Here is an 18,382-nt window from a genome sequence, read left to right on the forward strand (position 1 = left end):
GTACTGAAACAAAGGTCATTATTAAAGTAAATTACAAATTTATATAACTTTCTGAAACCAGTTGATTTGAAAGAAAATATTTTTATAGAGTTCCCCTTTAAGCTACAAGGAGCTCAATGTATAATATTTTAGGTCTGCTGTTCTTATGTTTTCATTTGTCTTCCCAGGATCCCATCTTGCCATCTGTTGCTGGCCACACCCTGACGCCACGCCGCGGATCCTCGCTCATTCTGATTGGTGGTTACTCCCCAGAGAATGGATTCAATAATCGGGTCCTGGAATATAACATTGAACTGGAGATCTGGACCGTGGGACATCATACGGGCACTCCGCCTACCGGTCAGTCTTGGGGACTCAGGTCATTGATTGATATTAAAAGAGAAAATCCATTGTGGGTAAAATCTTCTGGATAAAATACCAGATTGTCCCGGGGGACGGGTGACAGCCTTTGGAGCCCCTGGATATTGTTCTGGGACTATAAAGTCCTAAATTTTCCATTTGGAAAATCAAAAGTGCTTCCTAATAGTTGTTCATCTGTATGTTGCAGGTCTGTATGGTCATTCCACCGTGTATCATGAGGCTACTGACGCCTTCTATGTCTTTGGCGGACATCGATTCCATGTAGAGGCCGTGACCCCGTCCCCCGAGCTCTATAGCCTGTATTACCCTAATCTGACATGGAGCCTGCTCGCCCCCTCTCAGGGAAGAAAGGTATTGGCCTGAGACAACATGGCGTCCTTTGTATCATGATGCTGCCTAGTAATAACTAGCACTGGCAACGCTTCTTAGAAACTGACCCTACACAGACTCAGATTTACCCTTAAAGGGGTTATCCGGAATAAAGAAACATGGCCGCTTCTTTGCAGAAACAGAACCACCCCTGTCCATTTGTTGTGCTTTGTATCAGTAGTAAGATGAATGGAGCTGTGATACAGCACACAACCTCTAGCGCTGTCTTTGAAAGAATGCAGTCATGTTTTTTTGTTTGCTTGTTTGTTTTTTAATCCCGAACAGCTCTTCGGGGGTTGTTCACCAAAAAATTTCTTTCATATCAACTGGTGCCAGAAAGTGTCAGAGATTTGTAATTTACTTCTATTTAAAAAAAATATCAATTGTTCCGGTACTTATCAGCTGCTGTATGTCCTGCAGGAAGTGGTGTTTTCTCTCCAGTCTGGAGAGCAGTAGAGGTTTTCTATGGGGATTTGCTGCTGCTCTGGACACTTCCTGACATAGACAGAGGTGGCAGCAGAGAACACCATGTTAGACTCTGAAGAATACACCGCTTCCTGCAGGACATACAGCAGCTGATAAGACTGGAGATTTTTTTAATAAACGTTAATTACAAATTTCTGGCACCAGTTGATTTGAAAGATAAAATGTTTTGGTGACCAACCCCTTTAACGATTAGAGAACAGAGGGCCGTCCTGTTCAGTTAACCACATCCTAGACTACAAGGGATGCATACATTGAAGCCTTCAGTTCTTACAGTTTACTTTAACTTGAATACCTTATAACACTAAAGATTAGTAGGCTGCTGTATGCAAATGCAAGGTTCCTGCTGATAAAGGGTGGGAAGTCAGTGACGCTCTAGCACAGATAGATGGACGTCACAGCAGCCTGGAATATTAATGCTATCGCTTCTATTCTCCCTTGTTTTTTTAGCCCCTGTCTCATTTCTTCCACATCGCCGCCGTGTTAAAGGACACCATGGTAGTAGTGGGAGGCCGCACTGAGCACCAGGAATACAGTAACCAGGTTCTCTTCTATCAGATTCACTGCAATGCTTGGATCAGGCCTAATAAGACAGGTAAGGAGGAGGGTAACACTGTGTATTCTACTTTTCATATACTGTTTTAAGTTTTTTTGCAGAAATCAAGTACAGGCGATTTTAAGAAACTTTGTTATTGGGTTTATTAGCCAAAAAATGCATTTTTATCATGAGAAAGCAATTTGAAGCTCTCCTCCCTGTGTTCATGATTTTCTATGGAGAGAGGAGGGGTGGAGGGAGATGAGGCACCAAAACAGGACAACAAAGAGTTAATTTACAGCTACATCACCGGGCTATCTCCTCTGATGTCAGCACTGACCTCTCTGACCTCTGAATACCCGCTTTCACACAGGTCCCATTGTTTAATCCTTTGTTCTCTGCTCTCTGCTGGTGACTAATCTCCCTCCTCCCCCTCCCCTCTCCATAGAACAGACAGGGGCACGTCTGATGCAACAAGACGTGATTTCCTGGTGATGAGCAGTGAATAAGAGAGGAGGGAGGGCGGGGGGACCTGGGGAAAGTCTTTTTGAATGCAGATAATCGCATATTTGCCTTATAAACACAATTACAGTGTTTCTTAAAATTGTCTGGACTATTGATTCCTGCGTGGGGAAAAAAAATACAACGGTGAATCTATAAGTTTTATTCCTTATGATCTCATCATGTTGGACTGAATTGACAGCACCACTTCTCACACATGGCTATCAGTAATATACACACTCACAAAGCTGTCAGTTAAAGTGACATTGACACTGGATAACCCCTTTAAGTGTCACTGTTTATCCTTTATGGAGGGAGAACTCCTTGCCGTACACATAATCTGCATTAGCTGTTTGTGTATAAATATCCCTGTGATCTCTACATTTGTACTCACATTTACCTTCTTTTTAGATCTCATATTGGGCGTCCCTATGAACGAGTCGATCGGTCACGCCGTGGCTGTGGTGGGCGGACGGCTGTACATCTCAGGAGGATTTAATGGTGTTGCTCTGGGCCGCATGGTGACGCTGTCTGTCCCGTCGGATCCCTGCATGCTGTTCAGCACTCCCTCCGCCTGTAATCAGAGCGCGGGCAGTTGTGTCTGGTGCCAGTACAGCTGCATGTCAGCCGACATTGCTGAAAGGTAATAGAGTAGGTGGGATCACCCTTTATATTCCGTTTATATAGTGTATGTAATAGTACAGTCTATCTCTTGGTTATCTCTCAGGCGGAGCTGCTCCCAGGCTGCTTCATCATGTTTCCCATTGCCGCGGTCTGCAGATGAGTGCAGGAGATTGAAGACATGTAGTGAGTGTCTGGCACAACATCCTCGCTCTATGAGTGCCCAGCTGAGCACGGTGAGGATTGCAGCGTAGACGTGACCGACCGTATCACTCTCTGATGATAGGAGCCCTTGTGTTCATCTCTTTCCTAGAGAGGGCTACAATTTCTGCCTGCTGGAGCGAAGCGTTATACCATGTCCATTGTTCTGACCCATGCTGTGTAGCCTCATCTGACTAGTCACTCATGTGAAAATCTCCATCTAGCGTTCTAGCTGTTCCTGTGATGTGTAGGATAATGTTTCTTCAGGTTATCCCTGGAAGAGAAATCAGGCTGGATTGCAGCTTGTCTTCTACTGATTTGTGTATACAACTTCTACTCAGACTTAATGTATTTAAAGGAGAAATCCGGCCCAAAGTATTTTTTTTAATATGTTATTACTTATGGAAAGTTAGACAAATTCCTAATGTACATTAATTATGGGAAATGCACATATACTGCTATTTCCCTTAATTTAGTAGATCAAGGAGTCTTCAAATTCTCTCAAAAACCGTGACTTCACGAATCAGGTGTAATTCCTATGGAGTGTCCAGCAGGGGGCGAACTATATGTAAAAGCCTATGGAACTGTATTGTCTATGAAGCTGTATGTAATGGAGTGTTAGATGGGGTTATAGTACAATATGCTTTATTGATTGAATACGTTTATGGAATACTTTCAGAACTGGTACTACTCCGCCATCATGTGCTCATACTATGAGCACATGATGGGAGGAGTAGTACAGTGTATATGTGCCCACAGCATCGAGCAGAGAGGGACGGGGGAGGTAGTTAGATGCACCAGCACCTCTCTCCCTCCCTGCTCGGTGCCGTCCACATGGATGGAATACTGTGGGGAGCAAGGACACGTATTCAATCAATAAAGCATAGTGTACTGTAACCCCATCTAACACTCCATTACATACAGCCTCATAGACAATACAGTTCCATAGGCTTTTACATCTAGTGGCCCCCTGCTGGACACTCCATAAGAATTACACCTGATTTGTGACGTCACGGTTTTTGAGAGAATATGAAGCCTGCCTGATCTACTAAATTAAGGGAAATAGCAGTATACGTCCATAATTAATGTACATTAGGAATTTGTCTAACTTTCCTTATGTAATAACATATCAAAAATTACTTTTGGCCTGACTTCTCCTTTAATCTATGTACTGTTTGTACAACTATTAGAGATGAGCAAACCTCGGACACACTTGGGTTCGCCATAGGCTGTATCCATGTTTTCTAGAGCTGTATCCAGCTTCTTCAGCCACCTGTAATAAAATGCAGAGTTTGGGTTTGGACGAACATAAGCGTTCTCGAGGTTTGCTCTCTAACATGTATCTTTTTGCCACCAGTTAAAGGGGTACTCCACTCAAACATAACTTTTGATATGTTGCTGTCCATGGTGAGACTAACAATTCCTTCCATACTTGTTATTATCTATTCCGTCTTCTTCCCCCTGTTCTGAGCTGCTGCTGCTTTCTGCTGAAGACACTAAAATCTGTGTCTGTGTTGTTCAATCTGTCTCTGCTCTCAACCCCCTCCTCCCCCCTCCCTTCTGAGATGGCTGATGTAAACAAGTCCCTATCTGCAACTTGGTAGCTTCTTTGTAATGTTGGGAGGATTATTCTCTGTGAGTTCATTAGCAACTTAACCTCAGATTAACAAAGCATTACAAAGAGGAAACAAAGTGGCAGATAGAGCCTGCAAGAGACTTCTTTACATCATACGTCTCAAAAGGGAGGGGGGAGGAGGGGGAGAAAGAGAGAAAAGCTCTCATAGGGGCTTTTGTGTTTTCAACAGAAAGCAGCAGCTGAGAACTGTGGGAATGAGACTGAATAAATAACAAGTATAGAAGGAATTTTTAGTCTCACCCTGGACAGCATCATATGAAAAGTTATGTTTGAGGGGAATACCACTTTTAATTTTTTACCTCTGTTTTTGTATATGAGAACATTAAAGGAGAAGTCCGCCCAAAATTAATTTTTGATATGTTGTTACTTATGAAAAGTTATACAAATTTCTAATGTACATTAATTATGGGAAATGCACATATAGGGCTATTTCCCTTAATTTAGTAGATCAGGAAGTGTTAGAATTCTCTCAGGTCCAGTGACGTCACGACGAAAGGTGTAATTCCTATGGAGTGTCCAGCAGGGGGCGCTCTTTATATAGAGGTCTACGGGACTTTATTGTTTCTATGGATTTCAATGTAATGTAGTGTAGTGTACAATGCTTTATTGAATGAATACATCTATGGAATACTTTGGGGAGCAAGTGTCCTTGCTCCCCAAAGTATTGCATAAATGTATGCATTCAATACATTAGGATATCACAGTAAGCCCGCCGATCCGCCGCACTCCCGCCGATCCGCTGCATATACACTGAACTACAGCTCCCATCATCTGCTTATAGTATGAACAGGTGATGGGAGCTGTAGCTGGGTAATGGATAACACTTGCCGCTGATACCACTGCTTATGCCGCCGGGCGCAGGGGGGAGCCGCTCAGTACACAGGAGTGCTCCTCCTCCTCCTTCCGGGAACCTTCTCCCTATACCACTGCTGACTCCCCGCCTAGCCGCCGCTCTCCCCCCACATATACCGGCTCCCGATGCATCAGCGGGGACACCAGGAAGCATCGGGAGCCGGTATATGAGAGCGGAGAGCGGCAGCCAGGCGGGGAGTGAGCAGTGGTATAGGGGGAAGGTTCCCGGAAGGAGGAGGAGCGCTCCTGTGTACTGAGTGGTTCCCCCCTGCGCCCGGCGGCATAAGCAGTGGTATCAGCGGCAAGTGTTATCCATTACCCAGCTACAGCTCCCATCACCTGTTCATACTATAAGCAGATGATGGGAGCTGTAGTTCAGTGTATATGCGGCGGATCGGCGGGAATGCGGCGGATCGGCGGGCTTACTGTGATATCCTAATGTATTGAATGAATACATTTATGCAATACTTTGGGGAGCAAGGACACTTGCTCCCCAAAGTATTCCATAGATGTATTCATTCAATAAAGCACTGTACACTACACTACATTACATTACATTACATTACATAGAAATCCATAGAAACAATAAAGTCCCGTAGACCTCTATATAGAGAGTGCCCCCTGCTGGACACTCCATAGGAGTTACACCTTTTGTCGTGACGTCACTGGATCTGAGAGAATTCTAACACTTCCTGAGCTACTAAATTAAGGTAAATAGCCCTATATGTGCATTTCCCATAATTAATGAACATTAGAAATTTGTCTAACTTTTCATAAGTAACAACATATCAAAAATTTATTTTGGCCGGACTTCTCCTTTAAGCTGAACAAGTCTTCTTCTCTATGCAGGGTGCCCCACGCTGTAAGTGGTGTACAAACTGTCCAGAGGGCGCCTGCATCGGCAGCGATGGAAGTTGCACTTCAGAAAACGACTGCCGTATAAACCAGAGGGAGATTTTTCTGGCCAGCAACTGCTCGGAGATCTCCTGCGAGGCTTCTGACTGCCACAAGTGCATTGCTTCTGGGAAGTGCATGTGGACGCGCCAGTTTAAACGAACAGGTACATTATACCAGCCACGGCTATATACACCTGGGGGGAGATTTATCAAACATGGTGTAAAGTGAAACTGGCTCAGCTGCCCCTAGCAACCAATCAGATTCCACCTTTCATTCCTCACAGACGCTTTGGAAAATGAAGGTGGAATCTGATTGGTTGCTGGGGGCGACTGAGCCAGTTTTACTTTACAGTTTTACACCTGATCTTTACTCCCCAGCTAACCCCTTCTGTCACTCTATTAGGAGAAACCCGTCGGATTCTGAGTGTGCAACCCACCTATGACTGGACTTGCTTCAGCCACTCGTTGCTTAATGTCTCACCAATGCCTGTGGAATCGTCTCCGCCGCTGCCTTGTCCAACTCCGTGTTATAACCACAGCACTTGCCACGAGTGTCTGAGCTCTAAGGGAGCGGATGGTGGGTGGCAGCAGTGTGTGTGGAGCGTCGCCTTAAAGCAGGTAATTCAGTTGAGTCTTATAAGTTATGGGGTTTGTCTGACAAAACCAAGCTGGCCGATTCTAGTGACCTAGAATACTTGTTTGTGCAGATTTTTTTTATATCATTGTGTTATATATTATACTGTAATAAATATACAATTGTGTTTAAAGGGGCACTCTTTTTCTTTCATATCAACTGGTTTTAAAAAAATTATATAGATTTGTAATTTACTTCTATTTAAAAATCTCCAGTCTTCCAGTGCTTATCAGGTGCTGTATGTTCTGCACAGTCTGACACAGTGTTCTCTGCTGCCACCTCTGTCCATGTCAGAAACTGTCCAGAGCAGTAGCAAATCCCCATAGAAAAACATTTTCCTCTCTGGACAGTTCCTGACATGGACAGAGGTGGCAGCAGAGAGTGTGTCAGACTGAAAAGAATACACAACTTCTTGCAGGACATACAGCAGCTGATAAGTACTGGAAGACTTGAGATTTTTAAATAGAAGTAAATTAGAAATCTGTACTATCTGACACCAGTTGATTTGAAAGAAAAAGAGTTCCCCTTTAATTAAAGTCAATATATTTGCTAAAAAAAAAAAGGCAGTATTCAATCTATTTAATGTGTTTTTTTCTTTTCTGCGTTTTACCTTCATTCAGTGCATGAGCCCCACTTTCCTGCCCATGCGATGTGCTGCTGGTGCCTGCGGCAGAGTCCTCAGTGGAGCAGAGAATTGCTCACCATCTTGCTCCCGCCATACTCATTGCGCTGCCTGCATCCAGCACCCCCGCTGCGGCTGGTGCGCCCGGCGAGGAGGTAACGGGGAAGGCAGATGTCTGGAAGGAGGGCTTAGCGGGCCCACTCAAGGTAAGAACTAACTGGGAAGAACGGGTCTCATATCACATATGTGAATGGATACACAGGAGTCTTGACACTGACATTACACGGACCTTGTGCTGGTGTAAAGCTGTTGTGCATTTTTACTTCTGTCTGATGTAGGTATGGGGGAGCAGTGCAATTCTTTGGAGTCTCACTGGGCCTTTATGTCCTGCCCCCCTGAAAACGAATGTCTGAACAATCACCACGACTGCAATGAGACCCAGAATTGTAGTGATCTGCTGCATGGATTCAAGTGCACGTGCAAGAAGGGATACACCCTGCACAAGTAAGTGTGACTAAGGGCCCTATTACACGGGGCGGTTATCGTGCGAAAAGTCATTATATCGTTCGAATTTAAACGATAATCATTCTGTGTAATTGCAGGCAACGATCGAAAAATCGTTCGTATGCCGGTGATCGTTGATTTAGATCTGAATCTAAAATTATAGCTAATCGTTCGCTGTAATTCCACATTCGTTCACTCATGTTCCACATTGTTCACTAATCGTTCAGTGTAATTGCACATTGTTCATTGTTTTGCTGGGATCAGTAGGAGTAAATGATCATAGTAACGATTGCAATAACGATCTTAGTAACGATCGTAACTAATGACCATCGTTCTGTGTAATATGGTGAACGATTTCAGGTTAACGTTAAACAATCTCGTTTGCAATTGTTTATCGTTAGTCGTTAATTGTTAAAAATCACTCCGTGTAATAGGACCCTAAGGGCCCGATCAATAAGGTAAATGAGCGCCAATCTGCTAGGTTCAGAGTGGCTTGCCTATTGTAAGAGGGGTTTACTGGGTAAGGGTATGTCCACAATACAGAATCTTGGCGGATCACCCTCTGAGGATTCCGCAGCTCGCCCCTGCGTGCATCTCTGCTGGTCCCATAGGCTTCATTCTATTGTTTGGCAGATTCCGACGAACTCGCTCATTCTTTGGGCGGACGGCGGAATCTGCAAAACCATAGAATGAAGCCTATAGGACCAGCAGAGGTGCGCGAGCTGGGTGATCCGCAAGGGTTCCATAGTGTGGACATACCCTAAAACATACTGGTGAGCCGTTCACAGGATAGCTCATCAGTCACTGATAGGCTGGGTCCCAGCAGCCATGATGATCAGCTGTTCAGTGCCTGCATCACACGGTGAACGCGTCTGGAAGCGGCTAGCTTCGTAACTGTGTAATGGCCACACTTGGTTACTGCAGCTAAGGACCTGTCCATTTGACACAGTTATATGATGCCACCGCTACACAGTGATGGAGACGACTGCTTCCAGCCCTATACACCTTGTAGTGCAGGCACTGAACAGCCAATTGTCATGGGGTGCCGGATGTCACTGCTTTTGAGTTCAGTATACACAGAATGGCCACTTTATAAGAGCCTAATGCCTTCTCATGTAAGTGGACCTGTGACCCTGGGGCAGCATAAAATCCAATGATCATTTCATGTGAATCCACACAAATGTGAATCTGAAGTCTGTGTTTGCAGTGACCTTCTTGTGTTGTGCTCCTCATCGCCTTCTCTTCTCAGTGTTACAGGTCTGTGTCACCCCGTGTGTGAACATGGCTGCGTCAATGGAACCTGCGTGGAGCCCAACAGGTGCCGCTGTGACTTTGGTTACGTGGGGGAGAACTGCTCAGTTGCCTGTCGCTGTAATAAGCACAGTGACTGCGCGGGGCTCGGGGCCGAGGACGTGTGTCTGCAGTGTCACAACAATACTATGGTTAGTGGCTTATATCCCTTTATACCTTTGGTATTTGCTTTATTCGGGATAGAGGGTGTTCTAGACTTGGGGATGGGTGAGAGGTTGTATACTGCATGATAAATAGATAATGATTTGCTGTATTCTTATGTCTCGTCACTAGGGGGAGCACTGTGAGAAGTGTAAGCCGCTGTTTGTGGGATCAGCAATTAATGGTGGAACCTGTCGTCCCTGTCTGGACTTTTGCCGGGGAAACAGTGAAGTGTGTATGACGATGGAGGAATACGAGAAAACCCTGAAAGATCCTGAAAAGTATTCTCTGGATCCTGCCAAGGTTTGTGTGGACAAACGCAGTGTTATGGGAGAGTCCCCAGCATGTAGACCACCAGTTACGGTGGATACGGGATACATGTTGGACTGATGTATCTTCTGTACGTCTTTTTGTGTATGCAGATCCCGACGTGGGTGAGTCAGGGTCCCACCGAGGACACCGCTCTATGCGTGAATTGTCAGAATAACAGCCTGGGGGACAAGTGTGAGGGCTGCCTGCCAGGATACTTCCTGCTAGACAAACGCTGCACTAAGTAAGTGTTCTGTATATAGTATTGGTAGTACCTGTATGCCTTGTATATGCACATGGCAGCTGCTTTATGGAACATTTCAAGGGGTTTTCTACCATTAAGACAAATCCTTTATTGTTAAAGGGTCATTCTATTTGACAATAACTCCCATGCAATGGCTGATTGTAGGGTATGTAGCCAATGGTGTCCCTATGATATCGAGCAGCGCCGTCCAAGTCATTCACAATTGGAGCCGCAGAAAAAGCTATGTACAGTGTTCAGCTGTTTCCAGTAGCTTCTATAGAGAAAGAATAGGCTGCTGACACACATGTGCTTCCATACGGCGGGCCCCATCATCTAGATAGGGGGACGATTCGGTTAGATGGAAATACTGCTTTAAAACTCCTAGGCTGCATGCACACATCCGTCCGTGATATACGGACTCTATGTCATGGATCGAACTCTTGACCTGTTAAGGAACTCTTATCATCTTGATTTATTATGGGAGCTCCGAAACAGCTTTATCTTCTTTGCTCTTGAACTGACGTGGCAGTGTCAATACGGTGGCCAAAAGTTTTAAATGTTTCAGAGCTCCCGGAATCATAAATAAATCAAGAGGCCAGAGTTCCTTAACAGGTCAAGAGTTTTGTCCATGACATACAGTCGACTTGCGGACCGTATATGATAGACGTGTGCATGCAGCCTTAGGGCCCTATTATATGGAACGATAATCGGCCATATCTGGCCGATTATGTAATAAACACAACGATCAGCCGATGACGACGATCATCGGCTGATCGTTGATATAGGTTTGGACCTATAATTGTCGAGCACTGACCGTGCATCGCTAATGTAATGGACCCTTACTCTATTCACAGGATGTGGATGAGCCTTATAGGTGATAACACACCCTCATTTGTTTTTCGAGTTATTTCTGTTACATGTTTTCGCCACTAGATGGCAGCAGTACATTTACTTTATCTGTAAAATGACACTAAAACCCTCAGAGTGACTTCCCCAGCTATAATGGAGTGCTCCTCTGTATCGCCTTGATTATTATGGTTGTGCATCCTCTGCTTTGTCTCACCTTCCTGGTGTCTTGCGTCCCCCACAGATGTCAGTGTAATGGTCACGCAGACACATGCAATGAACTGGATGGGACAAACTGTCCTTGTAGCAACAATACAGAGACCCAGAACTGCCAGAACAGCGCTGACAAGAAAGACTGCTACAAGTACCAGGTACTGGAGACAAGAGATTTCTCATGTGTTTTCCTACATAAATGGCCTGTTCTTAGGTCCTGAGAGCTTGATGCCCACAATCATTATGAGGGAGCGCCACAACTCCATTCTATATTACCTCTCTATAGATCTGTGAAGACCTACACCCTGTAGAAAATGGCGGTTTCTCCTTACCGCTATGAGAATCCAGTATATATATATATATATATATATATATATATATATATATATATATATATATATATATATGTAAGATGGTACCTTTTATTTATATGTAAATGGGAAGTTTTCAGATCTTAGCTGCTGCGTGACATTATACAAAGCACCTTAATTGCTGCATAGCTTCTAAAGACATGCCTCAGCTGCTGCAGAACATTATAGTTCTTACCACTGCAGCGGTAAAACTCCATAAGACGCATCATAGGACATCATACTACACAATTTAGATGCTGCAGAAAATAATAATACACACCTCATCTGCTGCAGAACCTTATAACACACGCCTCAGCTGCTGCAGAACCTCATAATACACCTCAGCTGCTGCAGAACATCATAACACACACCTCAACTGCTGCAGAACATCATAACACACACCTCAACTGCTACAGAACATCATAACACACACCTCAACTGCTTCAGAACATCATTTTACACCACTTCAGCTGCTGCAGAACCTCAATTTCCATCTCTTATAGTTCCCTTGAGTTTCCTTTTAAACATCTCCTTTTTCCCCTTACCCTACAGTGTGCGAAATGTAAGGACTCCTTCCACGGGAACCCAGTAAATGGCCGCCAGTGTTACCGCCTCATGACTGTAGAACAAGAATACTGCTTTGATCCAACTTCACAGAGTAATTGTTTCCACGAGCCCAACATCCAGAACTTGCCCTATGGCCGCAGCGTCTTTTTTGGAGTGCAGCCCAAGTTCACCAACGTGGACATCAGAGTCACGGTGGACGTGACGTTCGGTTGCGTGGACGTCTTTGTGTCGACCTCCCCGGAGAGCTTTGCGGTTGATGTTGACCCACTCTCAGGGGTTCACTCTGTCCGTATAGCTGATAGTGAAGCTGGGGGAGGCCCTGAACCCCTCACCGCCGCCTCTGTTAATAACATCTCATGGTCTGCCGTCAGTAAATCCTCTTGGCTTCGAGAAGAACGTCCTAAAGGTCTGATCACCTACATCACAGTCCGCAACCAACAGACGGTGTTGATTGTGCGGGGGGTCAGAGACCGTGTGGTCATTACGTACCCCCACGAGCTGCACACCCTGAAGAACAGCCGCTTCTACCTGCTGCTATTGGGTAACTCCACCAGCGGGTCTGGGGAGTCTCAGGGCCTGCTCTTCTTCCGCCAGGACCAGGCGCACATCGACCTCTTTGTATTTTTTTCCGTCTTCTTCAGCTGCTTCTTCCTCTTCCTCTCTGCCTGCGTCCTGCTCTGGAAAGTGAAGCAATGGCTGGACGTCCGCAGGGAGCAGCGGCGCCACCTACAAGAAATGAGTAAAATGGCCAGTAGACCTTTCGCCAAACTGACGGTCTATTTCCACCCAGACGTGGAGATGGTTGGCTGTCATCCTAGCGGACCTGTTTTACCGTCAATTCCCCATCACCACCACCACCATCATCATCACCACCGCTCCAAACCCAGGTTGAAGTCCTATGACCCATCGGCACCCCAGCCTCCCTCATTACGCCATTCGGACCCTTTCTTGTCCCAACTCTTGGGGTACACGTACTCCAACTTTCGAGTTGGGCCTATCACTCTGGAACCCACAGACGATGGCATGGCTGGTGTCGTCACTCTACTTTTGCAGCTACCTGGGGGTGCCCAGGCCCCCAATAGAGCTTGTTTAGGTTCTGCACTTGTGACTTTACGCCATAACCTTCAGGAGTACTGCGGACCCAGCCATGTTGTCAGCAGTTCTAGGAAGGGACTTCTCAGCCACGAGAACCTTACAAGCATGTCACTGTGAGGGAAGGATCAAGGGAAAGTGGGGTCAGCCCAAAAGGACAATGGGGCGGGCCCACAAGAACATTGGGACAATTCTGAGGGGACAATGGGGTAAACCCCAAACTGGTATCAAATACAGACTATATGAATGGCCAGTACTGATATTGGACGTCTATGGGACTTAGATACACTGACAAGGGTACAAACCCCCTGGAAGACAGGGGCTTCAGCTAACTTAACAATTTTTGTATGTATGGAACGATATTTATGATGGTTTTGTGCAATTATTTTTATTTTTTTTCTCCTCTACAAAACACTACTTCGATGGGCTGCAAACCACAGCTTTCTAGCTCGCGTCTGTAAGTGACCTCATGAATGGCGGCTGAGCTACCAGGAGATGTAATTTAGCGTAAGCCGAGGGCCGCACACCATTTTGCACTACTTCAGCAGTCGATCGCGTAGCCCGGTGTCGTCCTGCAAGAACACGGCTTGTACATAGGCAGCTGTGCATGGGAAAGTATTAATCTCAGTGAGAACTGACTGTTACAGAGCAACGTACAATAAATGTGTCCACAGTCCGTGCAGTGGATGGAGGTCTATGAAACCCGGGGAGATTATTGGGGTCATGTCGGGATACATGTATCCAATAGAAAACGTAGGAGACAGCACTTCTTGTGAAAAAAACTTGATTTTTTTTATTCACATCAGACGCAACATTTCAAGCGTGAGAAAGGCTGAAGCACCAACCGAAACGTCACGTCTGATGTGAATAAAAAAAATCAAGTTTTTTCACAAGAAGTGCTGTCTCCTACGTTTTCTATTGGATTGAAGCCGAACGGAAGGGTCCTGTGCGGTGAGATGTGCAATACATCTAAACATTCTTGATATTTTTCACTTATTCCAGTGCTGTCCCAGTTTGATTTTTTTATGGGATACATAAAAAAAGTTTCACCCTTATTATCCCTTCCCCCAAGTCCAGTCAAGGCTTACATGGCCATTTTGGCCCCAACAAGGGTTGTGTAACCACAGATCACCATGTTACACTGTGTAGTCGCCGTTTATATACGATATGGAGAGAAAGGAGCTGCTGCACATCACACCTTTGGCTGACACTAATGGCACTCGCCTACATTTAAAAACCAACGCCAGGATGTTGGTATATAATTTGATCAAACCATATGCCATGTACCACGTGCCGGTCTCCTGGTTCACATGGGTCCCTACACTAACTCCACGCTGTGTCGTCAGCGACCGCTAACCCCCGCAAAGCATGCACAAACAGGGAAGGGAGGCCATGGAATGGCCCTGCAACTCCAATGTCGCAGGACCAAACCCAAAGTGCCCCCCCCAAAACCCAGTTGGCACCACCGGCGGAGAAAGCTGCCGCCAAACAACACAAGTGTGAATATGCTCTTGTACTCACCATTACTGCTGCAGATAAAATGTAAAGGTAGGAGGTACTGACATGTGAGCACAGGTGTATCCTGCTAATTTGGGTCATGTGGGTCTTACGAAGGGGAGTGCCAACACTGTCGCCATTTACTTACCTTAGATGTGACCATTGGTTGCATGACGCGTCATGTGGCCAAATTGGCATGTAGCCCCCGTCTAATAGAGACTAAGGGTCCTATTACACAGGCCGATGGGGGCCCGATAATAACTGTAAATGAGCGGCCATCTGCTAGATCGGCGCTCGTTTACTGGGCCTATTACACGGCCCGATAAACGTTTAACAAGGGCTGCATGGACATCGTTACCGATGTCCTTGCAGCCCTTGCTTAAAGTGTATACATTACCTATCCATCCTCTTGCGCTCTGCTTCTCACCAGGTCCCGCACGCTGCAGCTTCAGAGCGGCCTGTCTCATCTGACAGGCCGCTATGATTGGCTGAGTGGCCTTTCATCTCAGACAGGCTACTTTGAAGCTGGAGCCCAAGAGGAGCCCTGCAGCCTTGATAGGTCATGTATACAGTTTGTAAATTGTCAGCTGCCGGCTACGCACCGCTACTACACGTTGCAGTGCACGGTCGGTGCCTGACAATTATAGGTCCAAACCTGTATCAACAATCAGCTGATTATTGTTGTCATCAGATATATGATATCAAACACACAGCCCTCCAGCTGTTGCAAAACCTCAGATCCCATCAAAGCCAAAGCTTTAGCTGTCTGGGCACAATGGGACTTGTAGTTCAGCAACAGCTGGAGGGCCGCAGTGTGACACTGTTGCTTTATGCAATAACTTGTCCAGTTTGTGATATAGATGGATTATAGAGTTTGCATACACCATACACCACCAGTCATAGGTCGGCCACGTCATCAGCTGCTCAGCCGCGATTGGCTGAGCACAGTTATGCTCAGCCAATCGCGGCTGAGCTTCGGATGACGCTGCAGAGGGCGGCCGGCACTCGGGAAGATCCGCCGGCCTCCCGAAGAAGACGTCACTGCTGACGATCGGAGACCGTGGTCGGCACGTGACAGGTATGTATAGCGCACCACACTTCCGGGTACACGGGTGGGGGTGGTGGGACACGGGGAACGGGGCCATTCACAGACATAACATACATTACAAAGTTGTATAACTTTGTAATGTGTGTTATTCTGTGAATAATTTTTTATCGCCGGACAACCCCTTTAAGTGAGACTTATCCAGTGTGTGATGCCTGAGGGGGCGCAGCATGACACAAGGATGATCCCTGTGTCATTCTCCACCTCTTTAGTCTCCGCTGTGTCTGTAGCCTTCCTTGAGGAAATGTTAGTCCACAATACAGGAAAAAATACCAGTATCCTATATTTATTTACAACATTCTCTGTGGATTCCAATTTTTGCAGGTCCGTCATTCACCCACTCAAATGCAATTTTGATAAAAATCCACTAGAGGGAGCCAGGCTTCTGTGATCCGCTGAGAGCCGGGATCGCTGAGTTCATGACGCACACGATCACTTAACAAATCTAATTTAATGAGCTCACAGGGGAACCATTACACCTCTCCAATAGATCTGCGCCTGATCTGTACATTGTGGACTCTAGAAGGGTTGTACTTGACTGACCTGTGACTTCTCAGACAAGTAGCTGGCACTCTGTTAAGCCTCTGGTAACAGGTACAGCCGTATTAAACAGGCCCTGTCCACCATCCCGTTGTGTCTATATTTGCAAGCACTAAAATTTTCCATAATATAATAATTGTTAGACAGATTCCTAATATACGCTACTTATGGGAAATGCTCATTTGGTGCTATTTCCCACAATTTAGTAGATGAGGCAGGCTTTCAGCTTCCTGAAGGGTCCAGCAAGGGGCGCAGTATATGTAGAAATTACATGTAAAAAATGTATAATAGGGCTCTTCCAGTGCAGCAGCCAGGAGCAATGCTGCAGTCATATAAAGGATTTCTTAGTGGTCTCGCCCCTCAAAAATGCATGTTATTGTTTCTTAGCCAGGCCCTATATCCCTGCCAACATCGGCGCTATAGGCCCCCCCCCCCCCCCCAACATCATTGCCCTTAGGCCCTGCCCCTCAGCGGTTTCATCAGAATGGGCTGACCTTGAGGCATAGGCCCAGCCCCCCGGCAATGATGTCACATAGGGGGTGTATGAAACAAAAAAATTCCATCCACGGCTTCAATAAAATTATGGTAGCTTTATTGGGTCATCACAAAAAGGAAAACAAATAAAAAAGTAATAATAAAGGATAAAAACACGCCATAGGGGGTGTGACCTACATTGCCATTGTAGGCGGGGACATGGGGCTTATCTGACGTGAAGCCCCACCCATATGGCACTGTCCACCAGCAATAACATACTGTACATGTTTGAGGGGAGAGATTGTCAAGAAATCCTTTATACGGTAAGAAATTAAATGTCCAGAATATAAGCTTAACAATGGGGCTGGGGGAAACAATATCACTTCAATTCAGTGTTTCTGTTTTTTAACTGCAGCTTTTTTTTGTTTTGTTTTTTTTTGTCCTAGCCAGAACTAGAAATGAGTGAACCGGGTTCGGGTTCGAGTCGATCCGAACCCGAACGTTTGGCATTTGATTAGCGGGGGCTGCTGAACTTGGATAAAGCCCTAAGGTTGTCTGGAAAACATGGATACAGCCGATGACTATATCCATGTTTTCCACATAGCCTTAGGGCTTTATCCAACTTCAGCAGCCACCGCTAATCAAATGCCGAAAGTCCGGGTTCGGATCGACTCAGATGCTCCAGGTTCGCTCATCTCTAGCCAGAACTTTTTTTTTTTCTAGCAATGGGAGCCATTAAAGTTTTGAGAAACCCAGATTTGGCTTTCATTCTTACAATGTTCACCTTATGGGGTAACTGACGTTAACTTTTTATTACGACTTAAAATCTATTTTGCCATTGCCGGACAATGGCAATGCTGTAGCCGTTGATTGGCGGTGATTAGTGTTCAGCGAGCACCAAAAGAGCGCTCGACTTGAGTAAAAATAAAAAACATTCAAACATTTAACCAGGTGCCTCCTGCTCAATATAGCGGAGGAGGGTTCTTGGTCCACCTATTGTATTTTTTAATTGTAATTTTTGTATATTCTGTCCCGAAGGGATGTCCCTGCAGCCCTAGCTAAACGATTATCGGGCCGTGGAATAGGCCCAGTAAACGAGCACCAATTTAGCAGATCGGCGCTCGTTTACATTATTGATCGGGCCCCCATCGGCCTGTGGAATAGGACCCTAACCCTAATTTCTACATAATCTGTCCACTGTTATCAGCCAGGGTAGAGCTGATTGAGCCGTGAGCTGGCGACTACCTTCCTCTGGGCCGGCGTTTCCCCTGTTGTGGATGGGAACGGCCCCATCATCCCTGTGACTGTTCCCGCTCCTGACAACACTTTACTATTTTTCCAATTAAGATTTAATTGATCAATTAAGCAGCAGTGGGAAAAGAAAGGTTAATAGCTGGATATGGGTCATTGTCTCGCGTTACACCTGAGTACGCCGAACGTAAGGCGCAGAAATGAATGTGTAATGCTCATTATACAACA

The 18,382-nt window shown here is 45.7% G+C and overlaps 1 protein-coding gene across 2 annotated transcripts in view; it reads left to right on the forward strand.

Annotated features, from left to right (window-relative positions):
* MEGF8 (multiple EGF like domains 8) overlaps window positions 1–13,989 on the forward strand; it is a 40,019-nt gene extending 26,030 nt beyond the window's left edge. For both annotated transcript variants that reach the window (XM_069949134.1, XM_069949135.1), the window contains exons 30-43: window positions 168–339; window positions 548–711; window positions 1,663–1,807; window positions 2,660–2,891; window positions 2,976–3,105; window positions 6,408–6,618; window positions 6,858–7,072; window positions 7,709–7,916; window positions 8,049–8,214; window positions 9,464–9,656; window positions 9,799–9,969; window positions 10,089–10,219; window positions 11,310–11,436; window positions 12,181–13,989. In XM_069949134.1, the coding sequence (XP_069805235.1) occupies window positions 168–339; window positions 548–711; window positions 1,663–1,807; window positions 2,660–2,891; window positions 2,976–3,105; window positions 6,408–6,618; window positions 6,858–7,072; window positions 7,709–7,916; window positions 8,049–8,214; window positions 9,464–9,656; window positions 9,799–9,969; window positions 10,089–10,219; window positions 11,310–11,436; window positions 12,181–13,407 (3,492 nt within the window). In that variant the 3' untranslated portion in view covers window positions 13,408–13,989. The remainder of the gene's footprint in view (window positions 1–167; window positions 340–547; window positions 712–1,662; window positions 1,808–2,659; window positions 2,892–2,975; window positions 3,106–6,407; window positions 6,619–6,857; window positions 7,073–7,708; window positions 7,917–8,048; window positions 8,215–9,463; window positions 9,657–9,798; window positions 9,970–10,088; window positions 10,220–11,309; window positions 11,437–12,180) is intronic.
* Window positions 13,990–18,382: the final 4,393 nt, after the last annotated feature.

Source organism: Dendropsophus ebraccatus, chromosome 12 (assembly GCF_027789765.1).
Source record: "Dendropsophus ebraccatus isolate aDenEbr1 chromosome 12, aDenEbr1.pat, whole genome shotgun sequence".
NCBI classification, from domain to species: domain Eukaryota; kingdom Metazoa; phylum Chordata; class Amphibia; order Anura; family Hylidae; genus Dendropsophus; species Dendropsophus ebraccatus.